We start from the raw sequence: 27,500 nt of genomic DNA, 5'->3' as shown, positions 1-27,500 counted from the left end.
TTGCAGGCGGGATAAAATAACCCACTGTCCTGCTGGCATGCCTTCGTGCAGGCAGTGAACGGAGCCCGCGGAAGGAATACGGGCTGCCATCGCGCTTTCCCACAGGCTGCCATTGCCAGATTCTTTGGAAGAAAAACTTTTTTTTTTTTAAAGAAGGGGCCTGTTAAAACGGAAAGCTGCTTGGGCAGCCATTCGGCAGCGAACAATCTCTTGAATTAAAGCACTAAGAGAATAGCTGATAGTGTGATTCTTGAAAAACCCAGGTTGGGGGGGAAATGCAGGGTGGACTTACGTTAGGAGCGGAATCCGTGGGAAGTTTCCCCTCAACATGGGGTTTGTACCGTGGTCAGCTCGGGTTTATTAGCCCGTGTGGAAGGGGCCTCTGTCTTGTTGCTATCTCTGTCTTAGGCAAATCCTAAACCACAGTGGAAGACAAAATATGGTGGAGCTGTGTCTAGTGAAAGCAATTTAGGGCACCAGTACTAATCACTTGCAGATCTCAACTCAGCAGCTAAGATCAATTATCTAAATGGGGGGAGGGGAGAAATTGATCATTATAATATGATCTTTAAGCAACATATTCTTGTTACTATTATTAAAGTTATCTCTATCCATTAATTGAAAGTGGCTTACAACAGTAAGAACACCAAAAACTACAGCAATAAACCAGAAAGAGACAGAATTGTTGACTGAAGTCATTAAAAAGAGCAATGAAAGAACTGTTACAAACATCAGCATAACACTACCTGTTGAACAATCATAAAGAAGTCATAAACTAACTCAACCAAAAACCGACCAAAGAAGTAAGGCCTTCCTGGTACCTAAATACAAACAAGGAAGATTTCAAATTGAACCTTAGGGGAGAGTAAATTCGATAAATATGGTTTCACCACTGAAAAACCCTACCACTTTTCAGCTACAGTCTCACCTCCATAGACAGGAGTATCTGGATAAAGGTCTCTGAGGGCAATCTTAGAAGATAGGTCAACTTCACATGCAGTACAATTGCCATTAGTGGATCATATAAACAGTGTGCAGTGTTCTTGGACCAAACCTTGTTGGAAAAGCAGGCTGGCATTGCCAAGAGTGCCTTCTTTCATCAAAACTGTTCTTCCTTCTACATTCTGCCAAACTTAAAACCTCTCCCCCTTCCACCTGCAGCCTGATGGGGTCCATCAATGAACTGTGTGCTCTGCCTCCAAGGTCTGCGTGGACTTTGAGGCGGTGAACACAATTCAATGCTGGGCCCGACCAAGTTGAGCCTGCTGTTTAAAGCTGGTCCCAGCCAGGTCAAGCCCAGTGTTGAACTGACCAGGTCCAGCTTTAACTGCTGGCTCTGCTTCTGAAGGCCACATGATTTCAGAGCTTTGGAGGAAGAACCCACAGTTTAAGGCTGGATCTAACCAGAACGAAGTGGAGCTTTTGGCAGGGAGGAAGAACGTGGCAGCCGAGGGCGTCCCCTTCAAGTGGTGCCAGGGACATGTGCCCTGGCTGCCCCACCCTAGATGCACCACTGCATGGACTACTCTTTAAGCAAACTCAGAAACTTCAACTAGTGTAGAAAGACGATATATGCCTTCTTATGATGCTCAGCCGCAATATGGATATTGTACCAATTTAAAATGAGCAGCACTCATTATTAATTTGCTTTTTGATTCAAATCAATGGGCTGGTACTTACTTTTAAAGCTATTTATGACCTGGAACCTACCATCTTTCCTATATCTCTATAGAGACAGACTTCGTTGTACCAATTATTTCCTTTGGTCACCAACCCTGTTTTAAGAGCTTATAGTTTTATGTAGTGTTTTAGTACTACAATAATTTAGCACTGTGTTATAAACTCCATTTCTTGGCCTCAATGTCATGTTGGTAAGGTGCCTAGAGTTAAGCAAGAAAGGCAGGATTTAAATATTTTAAATAAAATAACTGTGCGTGACTAGAGTTGTACTGAAGCAATAGCGTCTTCTGAAATCATTAAGACTCTTCTCATCAAAGGCATTGGGTATGGTATTGGCTCTTATGAGCATCAAGAGAACCTTCCCAGCTACACAGGTCCATTTTTTACGAAGTAGATTAATATGTTACAAATCCCTTGCTGCAATAAACAAATGATTAGAACATTAAGCAGGGCTAATTTAATGATACTGTAAATATAACAGACTCTTACCCTTGGTATAAAAGTTGGTACAGACTTTCAGCCAAGAAGTGATCTCTTACTTATTGAACCAAAGAAATTACCCTCCAAATGCCCATCATTCTATCTATTGGCCATGGACTCCCACGCTGTAACATCCTGACTACAGCTTCCAATTGTTTTGTTACAAGGCTAACAGTGTCACAGCAGAATTCAGATGGATATCATTAGATCCTTACACAATTTAAGGTTGCTTCACACAACGCTTTTTGGAATTCTTGGAGTACAAAATGCATTAATTGCTGCTGTCAATTGAACAGTATGCGTGGTTTTACTTGACTGACTTCCTACAACCCACAGAAGCTGGGAGTAAAGACTGAATCCTTTTCAGATCGCATGTTTAAAGATGTATGTTGTGAGAAACACAAAGGTTGAGTTCAAACTGAGATGTACAGCATTTCCACGGATAGCACCTGTACAGTTAGTTGGTGCAATACATAAACCTTCATTTCCAGTACTCTGGCATTTCACTTGGTCACAAGACTGCCTTGGCCTCGTTAATGCAGAAGAGTAGGAACTGGGAGGGGGTGATGGGAAGGTTTTAAGGAAGTAAATTTGGATTGTAATAGGAAAAAGGGTGGTAGGAAAGAAGACTGGGAAAGAATGGGGAAAGGGTCCATTGAAATCACAAGGAAAGGCAAGGTTTACTTATCCTTTCTCTCCCTGTATTAACTGGAAATACATGGGGGTATCTGAGTCTGAGCAGCTTCCAGAAAAAGTGTTAAGTTTCACATTTTGGGTGACTTTTAATAGTCAGAAATTGCTAGCATGAATTCTAATCTTTGCTAAATTTATTTACTTTGTTTTCAATATGTGTGTGTTTGTGCGTGAAAGATAACTATTACATATGCCAAGCCTTGGGATGGAGTAAGTTATCAGCTCACTAAATAAATATCTGGAACATGGCCATATGGAAGGTCTAACTTCTAAATTATATTAGGTTACTGCCTCGGGCAATGTTTTGAATGGGGCAATACTTTCCTGGCTGCAGCAGATGGAAGTAGAATGTTTCTTCCAACTACTTCTTTCGTTAAATGTACCTCTGCTGCTCAAAAAAAGTTGCAAGCATTCAAAACATTGCAAGCACTACAGACAAGAAGAAAAGAAGGTGACGCAGGCAACCAACAAAAAGTCATGATAACAGGCTGGAGATCCCAGTATCATAAGGAAGGAACAGATAAGTAAAGATATAAGGTACATATAGGTATGTGGCGTTAGCTGTTGAGATCTGAGGGGCAACCATATTCCAGATTTTATATGCCTTGATGGAACCCAAACATTTAAGCTCTCAGCTAAAATAACAGCAGCTAAAATAAAACAAAATCCTCTGCCTACTTTTTTCTAAATGCATATTTTCTTTACAAGAAATTGTGACTGGTTGATTAATCTGTACAACTTTCAATGAAAATTTTCTGTTATGAGAGAGAATTAAAAAAAACCCCTCAAATACCTGGAACATGAGTAAAGGTCTCTCCAAGGACAGACACATGAAAACTTATCTCCATCTGTTTCATTTTCAACAGGATTTTAAAGAAACTCTCTGGATCCTTATCATGTTCCCTTGAAAAAAAAAAGAGAGTGAACTTTGACTTTTGGACTTTTTATATTGAGAAAACATAGTATTTATCAGAACAACAATTACACTACTTTTTGATTGTACTACAAAATATCAGGCTTCAGGATACACATAGGCTGCAATTTTTACCACTCTTACTTGGTATTAAGGTTTACTGAAATCAATGGTACTGGGTCCTAAACAAAAATGGTAATTAGCACTTTGGGTAACATGCTGTGGAAATATCCCAGTTTTTGAAAAGACGTATGAAAGATTCCCTCCAAATCGCCTCACTGCATATCTCAATGCCAGCTCATATCAGAGTGAACTTTTGCACTGCCCCTAAAGTCATGGTTCACACAGAGAATCTGAACAAAATCTGTTGCAGAACTGAATAATTTGCATTAAGCATCACCTTATTCATTTTGCAGGAGACCATCTGGGATGAGAACTCTGGGAATAAGGATCAGATGGGGATATCTTTGTGCCAGAACCCTTTTGGGAGGTGGGCAAAGAATAGACTCAGGATGTCTTTGTCATACCATGGCCACCTTAAAGGGAAGTGGCTTAGGTTCAGTCAGACAGTACATGCAAAATGTATCACCTTCAGATCAAGGATCTGAGGTAGCAGGTGATGGGATAGGTGGTTCGTGAAGCAAGAAGGGGATTTACAGTCAAACCCTATGCAGACTAATTCCAGTCTGAACTTGAAACCAATAGACTTAGGCTGGATTAATTCTGCATAGGTTTGTACCTTATAACTGAAGGAAGATTAAGGCTGCTTCCTGATGACTTAAGGGGCTGTGGTTCAGTGGTAGACCCTCTGTTTGGAATGCAGAAGGTCCCAGGTTCAATCCCCAACATCTTCAGTTTAAAAAATCTAGTAGTAGACTGTGCCTGAGATCCTGGAGAGCCACGGCCAGTCTGTCCAGAGAATACAGCCTACAATTCTAATTCAGTTTCAGGGCAGTTTCATATGCTTTACAAGTTACAGAGAGAATGTCACAGCCTTTGTGTTGGTCTCTGCTAGCCTGAACAATGAACCATGAGGCAGTATAGTCCAAAAGAGTCCAATGCAAGGAATTACATTACACGATTGTAAGGATTCATGAGATAGTATATGAGCTATTATAAATGTTAAGTATTATCAATTAAGGGAAGCCTCTTCCAAGTCCCCAGGATGTACTTAGATTGTTCCTTTAAAAGGAACAATTGCTCCAGTTCAGGGAACTGAACTATGTAACAAAGGCGGATGAACTGGATAGGATTCATGAAAAAAGAATGATCGTAAGAAGGAACGTATTGTCAGCTTTAGACGCTTTATGGCAGTGTCAGCAAGCAGGACAAGACAGACCGCAGAACAATGCCATTTGGCCTAGTCTTGCAGAAGCAAAACTCAAGAAAGCAGTTTAAGCTTGAATTGTAGTGGATTTTCCATTGATCAGCAGCGCAGGGCAACCTGCCTAAAGAGGATATGGAATCTATTTCCTTGGAGGTTACCAAGAAGAACTCAAATGGGAATCTGCCAGAGATGCCTTCCAGCCATGGTTCTTAAAGCTTTTTGGCATGACAATCCTTTGAGCTAGCCAAAAGTGAAATTATCCCCTAAGCTTTATAAATGGCAAACACGAAGACAAGAAAATCACAAAAGAATAACAAAATCACATTTCATGTTCATACTTTGTTCAAACTATTGGCTAACAAAATAACACAGTTTACAGTGGAACAGTTCTTACGATCAAACACATCGAAAGCAGGTGGAGGTATCGATGTGATGGCTGAAACTGTCTCTTCTTGATAAACTGTGAGGCTTATCAGAACATGTCAGGACTAAGAGCTCGAGTAAGTGTTGTCACTTCTTAGAACATGGAGACATCTTCAGCGTGAACTGTACATTGGTAAAGCTGGAGTTTGCAAAGGTAGCTGACAACCTTGTCAAGTTATGAATATATTTACCAGATTTCCTTGTAGTGCGCTAACTGATCGCTATGAAAAAAAAAAATCTATAAGATAGACCAGCTTTAGAGTGAATGCATGGTCGGTCTGTCATCTTCACATAAAGGTGTTATTTAGCAGTTTCCCCCACCCCTTGCAGGAACATGGTGATCTTTTTCACTCAGTTCTGTCACTTGGTTTAAGATCTTCCCCTGTGATAACTACTGAATTGCCTGTACAAAGCGTAAGCACGCTGAATCGGGCTGCAGTCTCGTCAACACAGTACTCTGAAAATCCTGCAGTTTGTGGCAGTGATTCAAACATGATTAACAAGTTCGACAACCTCAGACCAGGAACCGATGAGATCAAGGAAAAGTGTCTGAACAATCAAAGCCCATTACTGAAGGATGCAGGCTGATCTGCATCCAGAACACTTGGAAGTCCATCATCAGTGTGGCCCCATCAATGCATGTCTGTTCACTTCATCCACAAGGATATGAAATTCAAAAGCATCCTGAAGATATAATTTCTGCAGGTCGTTGCTGTCAGAGGGTTGGATCCACACTAAATTTTCCAGGAACAGGGTGGCACTTTCCTGCCTCCCTATCCCCACTGATCTCCATGAAATGCTGTGCCAACAGGACTGGGGACCCTGATCAATGATTTGAGGAGTGGGGGCTGAGGTGGAAATCAGAAACTCCCAACTTTAGTCAGGATCTAACTCCAGTGGCTGAAAGAAACAGAAAACTCTTTCACTCAAGCTTGGTCTTCTGAGTAATCACAGCCCCCCTCATCCAAAGAGCTGAGGGGGCCAGAGATGGCATCATTGTCACACAGCCTCCAGAAGACTTGCAGGTGGTGCAGGGAGGCAGCGAATGCCAAAACCTCCCTGGTCACTCCATAGCCCAAAATGAACTTATGCCACCAAGTCCGAGGGCTATGCTGGGATGTTCCCTGCTCCAAAGGGCAGTGGAAGCCGACTAAAGCTGACTCCACCTCCAGGAATGCCACCAGCTCACTGGCGTTCACCTGGACGCTGATGCAGCTCTGGGAGCTGGGTTGTCTTCCTGGTCGGGCGCCACTGAGGTCTGCAGTGCCCACCAGCCTTCCAGTTTACCCTCCCTGCCACTTTATTACAGCCCATTTGACCCCTCCCCCATTGGTAGAATTGGGCTGTAATATACACAAATAATTGTCTGTGAATTCATCCAACTCACATCTTCATTTATTATCATCTGTACTCATTTTTCTCCCCCATGGGGATCCAAAGCCTCTTGCATCATTCTTCTCTCCTCCATTTTACCCTCACAACAACTGTGTGAAGCGAGTTATGCTGAGACTGTGAGATCTGCCCAAGGTCATCAGCATGCTTCCTTGGCAGAGTGGGGATTTGAACCTGGGTCTCCCAGACCCTAGTCCTGTGGGGGCAAACCTTTGGCACTCCAGATGTTATGGACTACAATTCCCATCAGCCCCTTCCAACATGGTTCGCCACCACTGTCCTAGTCCAATACACCACCTTGGCTCTCATTACGAGTGCTTTCTGAGCATTGGCTCCAAAATGTCTCTGCTCCTCAGAAAGATTCGATTTCCTTACTTCCTCGTTTATTACTCCCTAAGAACAAGTCTGGCTAGTTCTATTCAATATGATTTGACACAATCCTCATGGGATTTCTTGTAAGTATGGGACTTGTTACATGCAGCAACACAGACAGCAGGAGGCTGCAAGAACAGCTTCATTTGTCTGAGCAAATCATCCAGTTAAATTCACAAAGGGAGAGTTCAGAATGTGTTCCTTTTAAAAAAAAAGATTTCAATGCTTTCCTCCTGGAAGCTCAACATGACTCTATTCAAAGTGGGCCTTTAGCTTGCTGCGTTTCTTGCTGTCTGCACTAAGGACTTCACTGCAAGGAACACACCGGGATTTTTCAATGTTACTTTGACTGTTTCTCATTTATAAAATGTATATCCCACTTTTTGGTTCAAACAGGGGCACCAAGGCATCTAACAATTAATAGCAGAAAAATTATAAAACACATCATAAAATCAGTCAATGCCAAAAATAAATTAAAAGGCAACAATTAAAATATAGATCAGGAAAGTGAGGTCACCGAGAGAATGAAACAAATAAGTTTTCACTCATGGGTGAAAGACAGGCACAGAGAGGAACAGATGAATATCCTAGGAGAGGGAGTTCTATAGTTTTGGTGCCTTGATCAAGAAGGTTGCTCCCTGTCTAAGGCAGGGGCATCGGAGGCAGGGCCTGAGAAAATGACTGCAGGTTAGTATGGGAGTAGGCAATAAGGCAGTCCTTACTGTATAGGGTTTTAAAAGTCAGCACAAGCATCTTGAATTGGGCCCAGAAACAAATAGTGAACCAGTAAAAATGGACCAAGAGTGGGGTGATATGTTCTCTATGACCACAGATTTATTTCCTGAACAGATTTATTTCCTGTTATGAATGTTTTATCCCTCTCTCCAATTCACAACCTTTTTTAGTTTAAGGATAAATTCCAAGCACCCATTCCAAGAGATTAGAATCAGGACAGTTTTTTTAAAAAAGGTAAACGAGTAATGAATGTGAGCACTGTAACTGCTGCACTAGTAATCTTTATGGCACATGGTTATAAAGGCCCTTTATGGCACATGGTTATAAAGGCCCTTTATATATTCAACACGAGCGGAATACAGCGCCCTAGGGATGGCAAAAATGTTGTCTCCGAGGAGCTGTTCGCACAGCTGGCGAGGTTTTCCAAGAGCGAGGTTTTCCAAAAGTGGCGCCTTCCTGCCGGCATGGTGCGAACTGCACCGGCATGAGGGCGCCGCTTTTGGCCCCTTCTGATCTCTGGGGGTCGGAGGGCACCATGGGCAGGTCTTTGCAGCCGTCCCGAGCTGCACACAGAAGGCAAGATAAGTTTCTGTCACACAGCAGAGGCGTTGGGACTGCCTGCATGGATCTGTGCGAGAAGTTCCCGAAGTTCCCGACGAGAACAGCTGCCTTGGCCGTGCGGAAACGGCCAAAGAAAGAAACTGATGTCTGCTAACCATATTTCACTGGGTTCTAAAACTTCTGGTTGCCACCTAGATTTCAAATAGCTTAATAACAGGAATCAACACAAATTGAGCAATATTTCAGTGTAGCAGCCTGATGGGGAATTGCAGTTGCCCATTTGTAGGGAGAAAAACCTAAATTTTGTTTAATATCACAGCTGCCAGTTGTTTAGCTGGTCTTTGGCCTCTCATTACAATTCGAGCCTCACCCACTAGCGTAGGACATTGGTATATATTGGTGTAGCATTCATGCGGATCCCAGCAGAGCTGTCTTATGAATTTGACAGATGTTGGTTTTGTCAATTTGAAGATGTTTCAAGTACTGCCCAAGTGTTGGTGCCCAGGGTGCTAATTACCACTGGGACAACTTCAGCTAGTTTGTGCCAAAGTTGCTAAATCTCAATTTTCAAATCGTGGTATTTAGAGACCTTCTCACGTCCTTTTTCATTGACCCTGGTATTGCTATGTTGACAACGGTCACTTTCTTGTCTTCAATCATTGTGATGTCCGGTGTATCATCCGCCAACACTTTGTCTGTTTGTACTTAAAAGTCCCGCAAGATCATCAATGATTATTATATTAATATATGAATTATTGTTGTTGTTGTTGTCATCGTTGTCAACACCAATAATAGCATATGCAATGAATAACTTAACTGATTTATAACTGTAAGTCATCTTGGCCCACCTCCGATCTTCTGCAGGTTAATAACCAAGGTTTCAGAGAATCTCTTAGCAAGGGTCCTTTCTAAGATTAAGGCCCCTATATAGTTGAGTCTGTCTTCTGGTGGTTGAAAAACTGAGACAATGTAAGACATCAAAGATTTGAAGGAAATTTCTAAAATGCAAAAGGAGTGGTCTGTATGGAATGATGGTTAAGATGGTCACAGTAGGATTGCAGGGATTTAGGTTCTAATCCTGATTCAGCCCTCAAACTCACCGGGTTATCTTAAGCCCGTGGTGGCAAACCTTTGGCACTCCAGATGTTATGGACTACAATTCCCATCAGCCCCTGCCAGCATGGTCAATTGGCCATGCTGGCAGGGGCTGATGGGAATTGTAGTCCATAACATCTGGAGTGCCAAAGGTTCGCCACCACGGGCTTAAGCTAACAACAACAAACTCCCTCTTGGCCTAAGCTACCTTACAGAGTGAGAACTGGGGAAAACTATGCTCCTTAGCTCCTTGGAGGAAGGGTGGGATAAAAAGTAATATCTTGTCAGAATGAAATGGTAGTCCCATCCAGACCCTGATGTCCTTGCCTCTGCATACAACATTTCTCCCTCACACATCTACTTACCATTTTAATAAAAGGTATTGTTCAGAACCAAGCTAGATATATCCTGCCATGTGAATGAAAACAAAACTGACTAAAATAGGACAATGAAAAAGATGAAATAGAAAGTAAACATGGTTCAGAAAACAGCCCAATGGAACTAAGATCCATTCATTTAAATGGGATTTATCCCTTTGTCAAGGTCACAAATTGTACTTCTAGTTACACAGACTATTACCCCCTGCCTCTCGGGTTTCACTAAATGGAGTCTCTTAGGATACATCATGAGAATATAATTTCATACATAAACTGACATGTGTACAGATATCAAAAGGTATTGTATATGTTGAAAGGTTTATAAATAAGCTGAGCTAAAAGCAATATTAAAAAGGTCAATCTTAATCTTCTTAAAACATTTAACAGAGGAGCTTTCTAGTATTTCGGTGGTACAAGTGACAAAATGGGAGGGGAGGCGAGAAAAGGAAGGTTTAATGCTGCTTCATACAGATTCAGAACAGACAAAAGGAAGTATTTCTTCACACATTACATAATTAAACTGCGGAACTCCCTGCCCCAGGATGTGGTGATGGCTGCCAACTTGGAAGACTTTAAGAAGGGAGTGGACACATTCATGACTACTAGTCAAAACAGATACTGGTCATGATGCATACCTGTTCTCTCCAGTATAGAGCAGTATGTTAATTATATTAGGTGTTGTAACACAGGCAGGATAATTCTGCTGCAGTTGTCTTGCTTGTGGGCTTTCTCGAAGAACCTGGTTGGCCACTGAACAGACTGATGGACTTGATGGTCTGATCCTAGCATGGCTTTTCTCATGTCAAGAAACTCAATTCATGCTACAAGAAGGAAAGCTCTCTTTTAGGCAACTCTCTTTTAGAAGTACTGTTTTTCAATTGATAAGGTTCAAAAGTATTCAATAGTGCCTATATGACAATGAAATCCAGTTGTGAAATAGATAAACATTTCACTCATCACTGCAAAGATGTGAGAAGGTCATCCCTGCTTCTTATCCTTTATTTTAACATCAGTTCATGAAAATATTAGCTACATCAATCCTACAGAAAGAAAACCAAGGGTAGGAAGCTGTGGACATGGCTAACTAGTGAGATCCAAGCATGGATACTCAAGAGGTGACATCTGAGGGCTGACCCATAGATTCAGAAAAACACAAGTTACTGCCTTAGTTAGCCCCAAAGCCATGCTAAAATATTGGATTGAAAAAATAACTGTGCCTGTGGAAAGGCATAATGTGTGTGTCTAGCGGGAAGAGTTTAGGCCAGTGGTGGCGAACCTTTGGCACTCCAGATGTTGTGAACTACAATTCCCATCAGCCCCTTCCAGCATGGCTAATTGACTATGCTGGCAGGGGCTGATGGGAATTGTAGTCCATAACATCTGGAGTGCCAAAGGTTCTCCACCACGGGTTTAGGCATAAGCTTCTTCAACAAGAGGGCTGGGGGCTTCACAAAACCTGGATGGTATCAGTAGGAGTCTCCCATGATGATACCTTCCAGGTATGGTGAAGTTTGGTTCAGGGGATCCAAAGTTAAGGAACCTCAAAGGTGTAGCCCCTATTGGAAACAATGGGGGATGGGGCATCCCGTTTGGGAGTTTATAACTTTGGATCCCCTAAACCAAACCTCACCAAACCTGGGTGGTATCATCAGGAGAGTCTCCTGAAAAATCCCTGAAATTTTGGTGCTGCTAGCCTAAAAAATGTGCCCTTGCAGGCGAAAAACTGAAAAAAAACTGAAAAATACAAAAACCCCACAAATGGGGGGCGGAGCTTTGGACATGTAATGGGGAGGTTGAACCCAAGAACCCCCCCTTACCTACGTCCTTGTGTCAGCAATAATGACAAACAGTTCACTGTGAAAATGCAGATGAAAGGGGGCAAAAGAGGCATTTCCTTTCTTTCAAACACAAGGCATATATCCCCTTGTGGAAACATGACAAAGTTCATCTGAACAATACCATGCCTGGAAAGATTTTTTATCAGAAAAAAATGAGTTGTTCATTGGGCATGAATGGAAGATGATGACATGCAGAAGCCAAAAAAGGGCTCACCCCTAGTTCCTGAAATAGAGAAGAACTTCTGTGGAATCAGTTCTAGTCTCTCTAAAATTCCAGTTTTCGACGTGCAAGGAAGGTTTTCCCCCTAAATGACAAAACAGCCATTGGTTATGTACCCGTGAAGGATCCTTCTCCTCTGACTGGAAGGAGGATATCTTGTGGGTGAATCTCACCCTCCAATTGGGGAGGCAGGAATAATTCTTTCTCTCTTTTGTTGGGTGTGGAATCGTCCCCTCATCCTCGGTTCAGGACCCTCCAAATAGACAATTAATTAAGTTAAATACAACATTAACCATACAACCATACAATAGATAGCCTAAACGTTAATGCATAAACAGGAAGGAATGGTCAAGAATTGTCAAATAAGCAGCTTGCCTGACAGGTAAGGTAAGTTAAAGTCAGAGAAGATCAGATAAACTAAGACAATGACTTGGAAGGGCAAGATGTTGTTCTTCTGCTTAGAGAAGAAAGACCCTTCACAGGTAAATAACCAATGGCACTTCTCCATCTGAGCCACAGAACATCTTGTAGGACCTCCCTGAGCACTCTCCCTACTATGCTGGCGTGTCATCATGTTGAAAGGTTTCGACACATTGCAGGACTGAACCAGTGGTGGGATTCAAATAATTTAACAACCGGTTCTGGTGGTAGGATTCAAATAATTTAACAACTGGTTGTTTACAAGCACCATTTTAACAACCGGTTCTATCGAAGTGGTGCGAACCTGCTGAATCCCACCACTGGACTGAACCTATTGGACCTACAACTGAAGGCTGCAACTGCTGGATTGTAGATGTTAATTTTATAATGTCTTATGAAGGTCAATATTGTGAACCATGTTGCAGCCTTGCAAGTTTCCTCCACTGATGCAGTTTTGGTGAATGCTGCATTAGCTACAGCCCCTCTGATTGAGTGAGCTGTTATTTCAGGTGGAGATTCCAGTTTTTGGGCATGGTATGCCTTAATGATGCAAAATTTGAGACATCTGTTGATTGCACAACTAGATACTGCTTTCCCCAGGTTTCATAAGGAGATATAGCTAAACAGGGACTCCAAAAGGGCTGAGTTCTAATAATGTACACTTTTAACACTCTTCTCACATCTAAAGAGTGCCAAAGGAATTCCCTGGGATGTTTTGGGTTTGGGCAGAAAGGTGGCAGACAAGACTTCTTGCATGCGGTGAAATCTAGAGTCAACTTCGGGTTGGAAGGCTGGGTCTGGCCACAACATGTACTTGTACTTGTGGAATGTACATAACTTTTGGTTGATTGTTAAGGCAGAGAGCTCCAAGACACAGCATGCCGAGATTAGAGCTATCAGGAACATTGTTTTCATCCTGAGGAACTTCAGTGGAACCTGGTTGAGTGGCTTGAATGTTGGTTTACTGCATGTTTAGACTTTTTAATTGATTCGGGCTGATCATCCCCTACCTCCTTGGGGCTCTTTTAAATGTAACACAGCCAAGTATTTTGAATGGAGGCATTGATAGTCATCCACTCTGAAGAAGCAAACCTCTTGCTCAGGCACTCGGACATTGTCATTGTCCTCCTCCTCCGAGAGGAATTCCCCCTCCTCTCTCGAGTCTGCTCTGCTCTCAGAGGATTGTTGTTCCCTGCTATCGCTTACATCACAGGTGTCAAACTCAAAGCGCTCCAGATGCTATGAACTACAGTTCCCATCATCCCCTGCCAGCATCATGCTGGCAGGGGATGATAGGAACTGTAATCTATAACATCTGAAGGGCTGTGAGTTTGACACCTATGGCTTACATGATATCTCTTTCTTGCCGCCTTTGTTAACCAGGACCTACCCCCTCACACACACCTTCAGCAGCTGATCTTCCAGGCCTGGGGTCTCTTCATGAGAAGGTCAAGGGAACACAGCTTGGTGCCCTTGAATCTAGCTCTGGGATCTCCTGACAAATTAGGGACTTCACCTCCTCTCTCAGTTTCTCCCAAACGAATGAATAGGAATCGGTGTGGGTGTGTGTATGTGTATGTGTGCGTGTGTGTATGAGAGAGAGAGAGAGAGAGAGAGAGAGAGAGAGAGAGAGAGAGAGAGAGAGAGAGAGAGAGATCACATCTACATTTCTAGCCTGACTGGAATCTGGAGTTGCTTCTGAGGAGACCGTGGGGTAGTCCTGGAATTCCCCAATGTAATCACAGTGTTCTCAAGTCTGCTGGAGTCCTCAAAGGCTCAAGAGCAGCAAACTGAAGTTGCGGGGGCCAGCAGCGAAGCTCCCAGGGGGCGGGGGGATGTGCGACGCACCGGGCGCACGGATTTGGGTCACGTGGGGGGCGCAAAATCCCCCGGCCCCTCCCCCTTTCCCCCTTGGCGCCCCCCCCCCACTTACTTTAGAAAACCAAGCAGGCTGGAGAACAGGTCTTCCTATTCTGGTGGGAACTACATTTCCCGCCGGGGGGGGGGGGGGATCCAGAGTGCGCACCGGGCGCACTCTGGTCCAGCTACGCCTCTGGTGGGGGCCATTTTGCTTTGGTTCTCAGCATGCTTTTTTGTCCCTGGAAGCAAAATGGCCAGTGAGACCTCAATCGTGAACAAGGCAACCATCAGGTGTGCCCATTGGGTAGCAGTATGCTGCGCCATTAGCAGGGCATCCATGTCTTCTTTGGATAAAAATCCATCCTGACCTCAATCCCGCTGCATGGTCAGAGGCAGCACTCTCACTCTCTCCCCTGTTTCTCCCTCACAGAGATGGATAATTCTTCTTTCTCACGTCTTAAGGCATTGAGCTCAGAAGAAAGGAGTTGGAGAGAAGTGAGAAAGTAGACAGATCAGATCAGATGAGAGATAACGATTAAGAACGGTTTGAAAAAAGATGTAAAGCAGTAGCGCAGGCAACCTAGCTAGCTGCTCTTCCCTTTGAGGCAGCAAAAAAATTGAGAAGGAAGGGGAGATTCCACACTTAACAAGGAGAAATAATTGTTCCTGAATCCCTTGAGGGAATCACCCTCAAGTTGTCCTCTGGCTCAGAGAGAGAACATTTTAATACACAACTCCCCATTTCATTCTGAAATTGTACAGTCCTTAAGCTGTTGCGTGGGATTTTTCTGAAGAGTTCTGAAATGGACATCTTGACAAGAGAATGACGACCCATATGAAAATCCTGATAGGAAGTTTACAACACCTAATTAATTCAATAATGTCAGCAAGAGAAGTGCTATAAACTCAGGAAGCAGGTGAAAAACAGCTTATGTGATCACTTCTCATGCTATGATTAAAAAGTGAAGTTATCACAGATTGACTGTTTCAGACTGCGAATGCTCCAGCATGTATCAAATTCCTCACATTCTGAAAACCCTATGACATGGGTTAAGCCACGAAGAATAAATCACTGGATATCACGGTATATGTAGTAACATACCTCTGCAATTATGTTAGAAAATGGTTGCATTTGTTCTACAAGATGGCAGCAAAGAATAGGGGGAGATATGGAGTAAAACCTGATTGCCCAGAGCTCAAGGAATTAAAATGATAACTATAAAGTCAGGAATCCTGATGTATTCAGAAGTTAAGACTCTGTAGAATTGTGAAACCTTTAAGTTTAGATTGTGTTATTGGAGAAAAAGCAAGGCTGGTACTATTAAAGATATAAAATGGAACATAGTCAAAGGATTGATCAAAAATCATAATTGGCCCTAGCGAAAGCTGTAGGGAAGGTAGCTAGAATGCCCACTTTGCAATCCTTGGCAGTTCTAAGTTATGCAATTTTAAGTTTCCCTGGCCGAATGGGAGGCACTTGCCTCTTCAGCTTTGTTGATTTCAGTGGTAGAGAAATCTACTTAGACCACTGGTTCGCCAATATTTTGAGCAAGGACCCACTTGCAAAGTAATTTCACACCCCTTTCCCTTTCTGCAAGATAAAACACAGGAATCTTACATTCATCTACACTAGGCAAGTTTATATTTTATTTTGAATGCTTAATATTTAGAAATGTATAAAATTATTGAGCAACCAACTGCATAAACCCCTCATGGCCATTTGGTACGTTAAGCAGAAGCAAGGCCTTATTTGACACCATCTCTCAGCTCACCCTTGTCCTCTTGAGACTCACATGCTACTTTTGAGTCTCAACCCAAAGTGTAATAATTATGCATCTGGAGTCAATTATGGTCTAAGCCAGAAAGCCTCAAACTTTTAAAAGTGGGATCTACATCTAAACTTACCCATCCTTCAGGACTCATTTGATAAGTAATCCCATGCTACTTTACCCCTGGCTAATATAAAATGAAAGAATGTTAATCAGTAAACACTGGACAGGATTTTTAGTAGTTATAAGATTTTTAGTAGTTTTATATATATATATAGCTATTTGCTGAGAAAGGGTCTTATTTCATAGCCTTTTGCACATTAAGTGGACGGAAACTAAAATCTGCCACAACCTCTTCTCCCAGATCCACCTGTCCCTCCTTGTACCTCCCTAGGTTTCTGACCCACCTATAAGAGAGTTATGACCCACTTTGGCTTTAACCCACAATGTGAAAACCACTTCCCTAAGGCATTATGTTGGCAGGGGATGATGGAAACTGTAGTCCATAACATCTGGAGGGCCGCAAGTTTGACACCTATGCATGATTAGACCAACTGGTAGATGGAGAACTCAGAAAGGATTTTAAAAGGAGAAAAATCTAGTGGGTACATTCTCTAAGACTGAGCTCGTCGAATTCCATTCTCTGGAAAAGTCTGTCCCCCCACCAAAATGATCAAGTAGCTCCCCCAAACAACTTGACATTGTCATCTAAATGTCCATGTCCCTTGAACATCTGCTATGAGACCTCACTGCCTAACTTTCCCTGTGACTCAAATGAGATGTATAACATCCTGCCCCAGGGGTTGTTCCTTCCCCAGATTGCTGTATGTGGTTCACAGTTAGCTCAAGTTGGTACCTCACATTAATAAAGTGCTGGTCGTCACACTGGGAAAACAAAATATTAAAAACAGCATCTGACTCATATTCTAGAGATTTTCACGCTGCACAGAAGAATGGTTGGTGGTGGGGCTTTTCTTAAATCAAATTACTTCAGTATTTTTAGAGCGCACACAAAAATGAAGAAGGAGCCCAGTTCGAGTATCAGGTTCTTATGGCAAGAATGCTCACATGAAGTACAAGATAGAAGGCCATATCTGCCAGGAAAATCTATTAGAAAAAAAAAAGAAGGTGGCATGTGTGCAGTGGGGGTAACCAACACACAAATATTATGTTAAATCAATTGCAAAGCTTGGGTTTAAAGAAGTGCTCATCAGAGGGCTCTCACTTAATTTTTTCAGCCTTGAATGTGTGCCAAGAAACATGAAGTTATACAAGACACAGTATTTGGTTAGGGTTTATTTTACTTCTCTATTTCTTTCCCAAGATTTCTCTTCTCCGCTGCCATCAGTACCTGCAGTCCTCCACAGTTTAGATCAATCTCAGTTGGTTAAGAGGAAGCCCAATCATTCTGCTCCATCCAATAACTGTATTGTTTTTGGAATATTTTGAGTTTTGCAACATTTCATAGTATGGAAGTCTGTTAAGATGTTCTGAGAATCAAGGTAGCAGCCAATTATTACATGCACAATAGTGCATGACTCATATCAAAATTATTATGGATGCAATCCAGAATCACATATTACTGTTATTGTGACATGTCTGTTAGGGTTGCCCGCTTAAGAAGAAGAAGAAGAAGAAGAAGAAGAAGAAGAAGAAGAAGAAGAAGAAGAAGAAGAAGAAGAAGAAGAAGAAGAAGAAGAAGAAGAGGAGGAGGAGGAGGAGTTTGGATTTATATCCCCCCTTTCTCTCCTGCAGGAGACTCAAAGGGGCTTACAATCTCCTTGCCCTTCCCCCCTCACAACAAACACCCTGTGTTTAGATTTTACCAACACCTTAGGAGGAGCCCTGGAAAGAGAATCCCAGATGAAGGCTTCAGAATTCTAATGGATGAAAGACTGGGAGCAGTACAATCTGATGGATAATAGAATAGGTTTAATAGCATAGAACACTGCATAGAAGTCATTCTAGAAAATACTTATCCTGTTACACTGTTGGGAACACTGAAGTTGAAAGAGAATCAATTTATCTAAACCATGATGAACCTACCATGGCAGGGGATACCAAGTGTAAAGACAATGACCTCTGGTATATCCCCGAGTCGTATTTTGAGATGGCTCCTAACACTCAGGGTTCCTGTTCACAACGAGAGTTAGCCAAGAATTGAAAAAGAAAAAAAGTTGACTGAGCTGTTACTACATGATAGAAGATCAAAGTTCTAATTTCCTAAATTTCCTTAATTAGAAAATCTGTAGTGATCATCTGGATCCTCTCCTCCCATGTTTTGCCACTTAAATGGGTAGAATACTCACATGAATAGTTAAGTCAAATACAACAGTCTTGGCATCACTTTTGTATGGCTGGGAATTACACAGGCCAGTACAAGCAAGCACACATAATTATTTCCTTTGAGATGGGTACAACTGAGGCTGTGCTAGGCAATGACATGGAGACTTCTGCAAGGAAGGACAGAGACATTCCTTAGATGGTAGTACTGGTATCTTTTGGCTGGAGCAAAAAGCCATCTCCTGTTCTCAAGCTGCTGCCTGCCCACTGTCACGGCCCATTAACCAACCATCTCCACAGAGATACTGAAACATCTATGTGCATTGATGTCTACCTACAGGCCTATCTGATTGACCTAGTCTAAACTTTCCTTGGCTTGGCCAGAAATCTTGCTGTTCTGGTCTCAGGCCTGAGGGCCTATGCCATACCGCTTGAAAATGGCAGCACTGAGCAATGATATGGTCCAATAGCCCCTTCCACAAAAAATCCTGCTTGTGTGTGTGCTTTTTCTATACACCCATTTTCTAATCATGAGGGAAAACACAGTAAGAAGACAAATTCCTGCAGATTTGTAAAAATACCAACTGGTTGGCAATAGTTCTTTCTGCCATCTGTTGAGGTTTTAGAGGATCTTTCCCCTCACTTTAATTTTTGAGCACCATTTTCTCTTTTAGTCGCTAGAAATTGTGACAGCTACAGAGGAGAAGGAACTACATACAATACTATTTCCTTGATTTAACTTATCATCATGTTTGAAGTCAGATGGAAAAAAAAGAAGAGAAGTAGAGCAATGGAGCAGTGAGGGGGGGGGAAGAGATGTACAGAGATAAGACAGAGAATGAAAACAAGGTATAAAAAAAGTTACGGGAACACATAAACGATTTCAGAGAATGTACTTTTCACCAACCTTCAAAGACCATAACGAAAGAAAATGAAGGACTTCCTCTGGTTCAAGGCAGGTCATTCATGGCTTCCAGCAAACCTTGCATAATAGAATTTTGAAGAGACTAGCTAAAAACCACCTTCCAAAATGTGACTTAAGAGTACAGAACACAGGATCTACCTTTAAGGACAAACCACGTCATTGTTAGTAGAAGTCCAGGATTGCAGCACAAGGACAGAATCATATTCACAATTGACAAGGTAAAGAAACAATATCTGCTGAAAGAGGGGAACCTGCATGGAAACACAGAGCTAGAAGGGATTTCCAGTGCCTCTAGCCCAGTCCCTTGCACAATGCAGGAAAGTCACAGCTGCCCACCACTCTCCTAGTGACCTCTGCTCTATGCCAAAAGGAAGGGGGGGAAAAACTTCCAGGATACCTGGATCAATCTGGACTGGAGGAAAATTCTTTCCTGATCCCAAAATGGTAATTGACATTTCCTTGAGTGTATAAGAAAGAACCACAAGACCCGAGCACTAGCTCATCCCTTCCCACCCTCTCTCTGATGATTTGTTTCTAGATTGTCTTGGTAACCTCAGGAGCTCACTATGTTCATGGATCATACTCTTTTGATCAGCCCTGCCAGCATGCCATGCTGGCAGGGGCTGATGGGAATTGTAGTCCACAGAACATCTGCAGCTGCCGTGGTAGACCCCTGCCTAGATTCCGGCAGGAGTTTAGAATTAGCATTTCTATCAGATAGCCATCCAGCTTTTATTAAAAACCTCCATAAAATGATAGGCCACCATTTCCTGAGGTGGCCTGTTTCACGGAGGAATCACTTTGTCAGAAAGTTCTTCCTAATGTTTAGGCAAAAACTATTTGGATTTAATTTCAACCTGTTGGTTCTGGTCTGACCTTCTGGTGCAACAGAAAACAATGCTGCTCCATGCTCTATATGGCAGCCTTTAAAGTATTTGAAGTTGGTTATCATATCACTTCTCAACCATCTCCTCTCCAAGCTGAACATACCCAGCTCCTTCCATCTTTTCTCATGGTCTCCAGATCCTTCACCATCTTTGTCACCCTCCTCTGAACAAAACCCAGCTTATCAATATCTTTCTTTAACTTAAACTGAACATTACAGTGGGAAAGGAGATTTCTCAAGATTTTGGATAGCTCTGCCCTAATAACAGCTCTTCTTCCAACCCTGACATCATCATGGCAACTGTCTCACACAGCCTATTATTCAGATAGCCTTTCTCTCCATCACGCCTATCAATAAAGATGGTATGTGCGATACGGGTGTCCGTGAGAGATTACGTGTATATGTGAGACTATTATTGTTGGGATATGTGGGACAAATTTCACCATTACTATATTTTAATTGAAGATGTGCACTTGAGATGCAATAGTTTAGAAGACATAAAAGGATACATTTGTGCTGAGTACCAAAATAAGATTCGACCTCCATGGGTTCATTAGTCTGTCACTGAAAACCGCTTCGAGAATGGAACAGCCCTTACCTATTTGATCAGTTATCCAAGGGAATCTAGTTTGGACTCAAATATGTCCTGTATTTCCTATCATGCCTTGTGCAGTGCAGTACGAGGAATTAAACATTTGTGCATGCCTCCCATATCCCTATTCACTCTCCACCCTCTGCTTGATCATGTTATGGAAGCTTGAAGTACCACATAAATTCCACGTTACACAAAGGAGTGCTAGATGATATGGAAGAGGTAGATACACATTCCATACAAACAGTTTGAGGGGAGAAACATGACTCTGTGTAGATCTGCAAGGATGACACTAAATGTGGGAGCTTATGTGGGGAAGGATCATGCTCTTGGCATCTCTTGGTTCAGGCAACTAGATTCCATTTCCAGAGAACGATAAAGTCATACTCTAGTACAGGGGAGCCCAACTCATGGCTCCAGGAGTCAAAGCATGCTGCCTCTTTCAGCCCTTATACTGTGTGGCTCCACATTGCCTGGAGGCCTGAGGGAGACGTAGAGATAAGTCCTTCCGTCCCCTGGAGAGCTGAGCGCCGGAAGGAAAGGTGAGTGGAGGGGCCGGAACCAGGAGGCAGCTCTGTGCAGAGGGAAAGACTTTCTATTCCCCTCCACTCACCTCTTCTTCCAGCGCTACTCTGGAGGCCTGGAGGGAAATGTCACTCTGCCCTCTGACTCCTGGAGGTCGGAGAGTAGCGTGGGTGAGTCTCTCCAGAGCTGCCACCATCCCCCCTCTGCCCCACGGAGAAGGCAGCTGCCTGCTCCATCGGGCAGAGGGGGTTTCCTTGCCTGGCGCCTCCACCTCCCAGCGCTGGAAGGTAAGGTGAGTGCAGGGGCCAAACCGGAGGCGGCTCCGTGTGGAGCCACCTCTCCGGCTCAGTAGATCTTCGGGGCCGTGGAAAATGGGTCCAAATGGCTCTTTAAAGTAAAGATTGCTAACCCCTACAGCTTAGTGGCTGATTCTGGATCCATGATTACAGCATTTTAGAAAAATGTTTGATGCAGAAAGACCGAAAAGAGTTTTTCAAAGGAGACAATGAGGAAATACAATGAATATGAAAACATAATTCTTTTTGAGCCTCTTAAATGATCTCAAGTGAGAATAAAAATGCTGAAGAAACAGTAAATAAAGCCTTTCAGGAGAGCTCACTAAATCATTTCCTTAGACTTATGAGTCCCAAACGCTTGCTTCAAAGATTCTGAAGTAAAAAATCCGGCAAATGTATCTCATGTTTCCAGAAATCATAAAGCCACAGTTCTGAAGAACAAAAAATGTATTGTGTTGCTAAATCTCCAGTTAGCTTTCTGTAAACAAGATATTTACCATCACCAGCTTGAATTTTGTTCTTCAATATTTTAGTTTCTGAAGGTCAGATAACTCTGTAACTGCTTAATAGGGAGAATCAAAATAGTACCTCTAAATATCTCCAAGCTCTGATGGGCTTATATTCTGCTCCTTAGGTGAGGTATTAGCAAAGCTTATTTATTTTCATTTCCAAGGCTTTTATTTGTCCATTCCCTTGTGGTAAAGCTGATTTCCATGATGATTCCCTTCTTAATTTTAATACCCTTTTTACTCATCATATAGACATAAGAATTTTCCCTAAAATAATGAAACCCTTCCAAAGGAAATGAAGACAACTAAGAGGAGGGGGGTGGAAAGTCAACTAAAGCTTACTTTTCAATTAATTGATCCACTGTCATATGCATACATGAAATATTTTTATATGCAGGGAAAATAAGGTTAATTAACATAAAAACCCTTCACTAGTCGAGGTGTTGAATTTTGTATTTTATCCATGCTGCTGTAAGCGCCTTGATTTCCCAGTAATGACCTAGTTCTCCTAATGAGTAACATTAACCCCTGGCTGTAGCTGTCCAGGACTTAATTGTCAACTGGAGCTGAAATAGAAGAGTTTGCTGATCAGCAGGTATGTGGTATATTAACTCATGTCATTTCAGACCCTAATAAATAAATCTGTTGCTAAGGCAACAGGAACATCAGCTGTATCCCTTTTTTTGCTGTATAAAAGAAACTGCCATTCACACACCAAGCTTTTGAAAAGGAAATTAACTATATGTAACCATAATTAGAAGAAACGTTATTTCTCATCTCAGAAACATATCTACATTAATGAGAAAAGACACTGGAAAAAAAGTAAAAAATGCTTTCTACTGTGATCAGGGTGACTGAAACGGTTCCCTGCCACTGAAGGAATGCAACATGAAACATATGCATAAGAGTGAGAACGGGTTACAAAACAATGCAGTGCTCAGGGTACCAGTACACAAGTGAGTCGGAAGCAAGCTTCTACTCCTTTTAGTAAGAGTTATTTTCAAGTAATCACATACACGGTTGGACCATGAGTTTTCCAAGTCCTATGCTTATGCTGCTTCATAAACCACTGATAACACATGAGCAGAATACTGGCATTGCAAGAAAGTGCATGCACAGTGGGTGTGATGTGTGATTGATGTCATACGCATTTCTAAATCACATCACAACGATTCTTCCGTCTGGAGGTCTCACAGATATAACTGAAAGATTAACAGCACAGTCCTAACCATGCCCACTGACATCAGTGGACTCAGAATGTTGAAACCGAAACCATAGGGCTGCACTGTGAAACAATTTTCTCAGCTGAATAAAGCATGTCAAGCCTTAGGCCCCATTCACATGGGTACAGTCACACCCACATTGCTCTACGTCTGCATACAAGATGTTGATCATGTGGTTCCTTGGACAGTATGTCGGACATACTAAAGAGCAACTGCAGAGCTCCTTAGAGTTTTATATGTGCTCAGGTCAGTATGAGAGTAACTATGTCTGGCAGATGTATATGTAAAGGTGTCTTGTCTTTCTTTTAATGTCAAGATGTTCTAAGCTCTCCTAAGTTTTTATTTATTATTATTAGGAATTAGTCATTTTATTCTTGGGTGAGTAAATGCCAGGACAGAACAACCGGGGCACAAAATGTGAATGACATGTTACAGAATTCATTGTTTGAAGTGCTATCCTCAGGTCCTGGGAGAATTTTTGAGTACCTCCGCATCTCAGATTCCTCATTAGTAAAACTGAGCACATGGGCATTTTTATAGATTCTCCCTACTCTTCAAAACCTCTATACATTTATTCCTAAATACAAAAGTGCACTCAGAGGTTGAGGGAAGAACAACAAAGGAGATTGACTGCTGAAAAGGCAGTCTATTGGCGATGTTTGTTTTTCGCCATCCACTCACAGCTGACTTTTGGTGGCCCCATAGAGTTTTCAAGGCACGAGACATTCAGAGGTGTTTTGCCATGGCCTGCCTGCTTGTCATGACTCTGGTTAAGGAACACCAGAGTCATGACATGTAGGCAGACCATGGCAAAACACCTCTGAATGTCTCGTGCCTTGAAAACCCTATGGGGCCACCACAAGTCACCAGAGTCATGACATGTAGGCAGACCATGGCAAAACACCTCTGAATGTCTCGTGCCTTGAAAATCCTATGAGGCCACCACAAGTCAGGGCTGACAGTCTGTGACTGAGGTCAGGGCTGAGAGTCTGTGACTGGCCCAAGGTCAGTCAACAGGCTTCCATGGTACAAGTGGGGATTTGAACCTGGGTTTCCCAGTAGTGTTCCTACGGGCACTAAAATGTGTTAAACTAAGTCCCAATTCACACACTCTGAAATCACATTTGTTATCAAACTAGAGTCCTTTTCACCTGTTGGATTAAGTGAATCCTCCTATTACATTGTTTATTAGATCTCCCATGCTATTTGATTGCATTGTTTTGAACTATGTAATCTGCCTTGAGTCTCTCCCAGAGAAAGACAAGCGATAAGTAGACAAGTAAATAAATAACATTGCTGCTGCGTCCTGCCCCCACCCCAAATCCTTCCCGCTCTGTCGGCTGGACACAGTTCATCAGGTGGGTACAGGCCTGGAAATAGGAATTAATCCTCTTTTTGCCTCGATAAAAAACTGACATTTTTTCTCACCCCATTGAGATATGCATATATTTAGCCGCAATCTAGTTTAGTAAGAGGTGAGTCAGGCTAGAGGGTAAGACCATGATCCAGCTGCCACAGCATATGCTTTTCCCTATTTAAGAATAGGCTACTAAGGCTGAAATTTGCACCAAGAATGATTTTCCTCCAGCCAAATTCCATATAGTTGGGAGTATCCAATCAACAACTGAATTTGTGGATCAGGGCATTTCTTCCTCCTCCTGCTGCAGTTCACCGAGCCCTGCCCTTAAATACTTTTCTGGTATATACAGACGCTGCTCTGCTGATCTCTTGCCAGAAAATCCTATAAATGACAATTACCCATGTTGAGAGAAGAATGGTCCTTCCAACAGAAAGCAGTGGAAATCAAGGGATGGAAGAGATCTCTGCTGAAATCATCACTACAGGTGAAGATGATCTTTTACGCCGGTAAATATGTAATGGTTACAACACTAGCAGTAAACAATTTAAAAAAACACACAAACCTTATGATTCCCTTGATCCAAGTGACCATCATCTAATACAGAGATCAGGTTCACAACTGTAACTCTTAGGATAGTGACTTCCAACGTTTACAACCCTACTTGTTGAGGACACACCGCTCTGTATTAACCAGAGATCTTTCAATTCTGAGGACGCAATGAAGAAGGAGGCTTGAAAAGAGGTATTCACAGATAGTACCAGCAAAGACTGGGGAAGACTAGATAACTTCTAGTATTGTTCAGTAAAAGGACAAACATCTATTCAAATCTTTGGAAGGTATTATCTTTTTATTACTTCAAGGAGACTGTGGAAGCAATTCTAAATTGGTCAACTTAGAACTAAATACCTTTTTATTAAGTGGGACTCTTAGGATTTCAACTTGTTTGTCTTATCTTTCTGATATATCTCTATACATTTAAAGATCAAGTTGACTATTTTCCCCATTTCCTGCTAAAGTAGATTATGCTTTTGGCACATGTAGTCTTACCCAAGAGGCTCTCTTTCCATTCTGACATCTCTTCATGATGGTTCATTTTCCTACTTTGCTCTGCCTATCAGGACACATTCTTGTACCTTTCTATGCTCACAACTGATTTTTGAAGGAACCCCTCAAATTTGACTAAGTTTATAAGGAGAGAAAAAGGGTCAATATTTCTGTGGCTAGGATATATGAGGGCCAGTGTGGTCTAGCGCACAGGAACTTGGATTTTCATAAGGGAGACATGGGCTAAAACCACGATTCAGCCACGGGCCTTCTGGGCCACTAATTCTCAGCTTCAGATACAGTTTGAAAAAAAGAGAGTAAAAAATCCCCCAGAGACTTATTTGGGAGGCCTAATAATAACTTTTTACAGAGCAAGTTCATATGATCTAATACAGCACAATGTTTAACACAGTATGATAAGTCTACAGTAGATAAGCCTTGCTAAGCCATAGCCCTCTTCAACCACAAACTTAATAGGTGGTCCTTAGGCAAACCAGCATTTTTTCAACCTACAGCCCCCACAAATAACATGGAGATACACCTACTGGCATTTGTTACCAGGCTGTCACAAGATTTACAGAAATAAAGCAGCAGTACCAGTAGTGGCAGAAGCAGCGGTAGACAGAGTTCTAAGCCATATATCCAAATGGTCCTCAAGTCATGGTAGCAAGGCCAAGTTTAGGCCAGAATTGGTGGGAGATTAAGAGCAGTGGACTCTGGACCTGGGAGGAATTGGGTTCGATTCCTCACTCCTCCACATGGAGTGTATGGACTGGTGCTATCTGGTGAAATAGATTTGTTTCCCTGCTCCTACACATGAAGCCAGCTGTGACCTTGGGCTAGTCACAGTTCCTTCAGAACTCTCTCAGCCCCCTGACCTCACAAGGTGTGTGTTGTGGGGAGAGGAAGGGAAAGAGTTTGTAAGTCACTTTGAGATTCTTAACAATTGATGAGAGCGGGGTATAAATCCAAATTCTTCTTTTTCTTCTTTCATCTTTCACCCTGGCTCACTGATGCCTCTTAAGGGTTTTGTGCTTTCAACATTAACATTGCTACAAGTGGCATCAAAGTCCCTCCTTTCCTGGCACTTAAATAGAAATAACCTCTGCCACATGATGACCCAAACCTGGGGCCCCGTTCAGCTTAGAACGAAGCCACCAGTTGCAGAATTGCACTGGCTGGTGAAAGAAACCCCTGATCTTTTGCAGTCTCTTGCAGCCAGAAAAAGCCATTTCAGGATAGTCCATTTGTTTGTGATAGCTTTCACAAGAATTCATTACCTAGAATGAAGAGGGGAGGGGCACAATAAGGGCAGTAGTGAAAGAGCACGTGTGGGTTGGATCCACCAGAGTGTCTCCATGGACAGAAGGGCTTCTTGCCCGAGAGTGCAACTATCTTGCCTTCCCCTTCCTGCTGCGGTCCAAACTGTTCACCCTTGTTCCTTGGGGTCCTCTAAACATTTTAGGGGATAGTTTGGGCTGTAGCCGGAGTGGGGGAGGCCATGAAATTATGCTCTGCGAGTAGACATCCTGTCCATAGAAATGTTCTCCCTTGACCTTGATGGCCCAGGATAGCCTGATCTTGTCAAATCTCAGAAGTTAAGCAGGGTTGGCTCTGGTTAGTACTTTCATGCGAGTCCGCCAATACCAGGGATGCTATGCAGAGGGAGGTCATGGCAAACCTCCTCTGTTAATCTCTTGCC

The 27,500-nt window shown here is 42.5% G+C and overlaps 1 protein-coding gene across 1 annotated transcript in view; it reads right to left on the bottom strand.

The window, feature by feature from the left end:
• The window catches only part of GTDC1 (glycosyltransferase like domain containing 1), a 250,026-nt gene that overhangs the window by 22,351 nt on the left and 200,175 nt on the right, over positions 1 to 27,500 (bottom strand). Inside the window, 1 exon segment of the mRNA XM_048485685.1 lies at positions 3,647 to 3,756. Coding sequence (XP_048341642.1) covers positions 3,647 to 3,756 — 110 coding nt within the window.

The sequence above is a fragment of the Sphaerodactylus townsendi genome, linkage group LG02 (genome assembly GCF_021028975.2).
Source record: "Sphaerodactylus townsendi isolate TG3544 linkage group LG02, MPM_Stown_v2.3, whole genome shotgun sequence".
In the NCBI taxonomy this organism is placed as follows: domain Eukaryota; kingdom Metazoa; phylum Chordata; class Lepidosauria; order Squamata; family Sphaerodactylidae; genus Sphaerodactylus; species Sphaerodactylus townsendi.
Note: the sequence above shows the minus strand (reverse complement) of the source record. Positions and strands in the feature narration are given on the sequence as shown.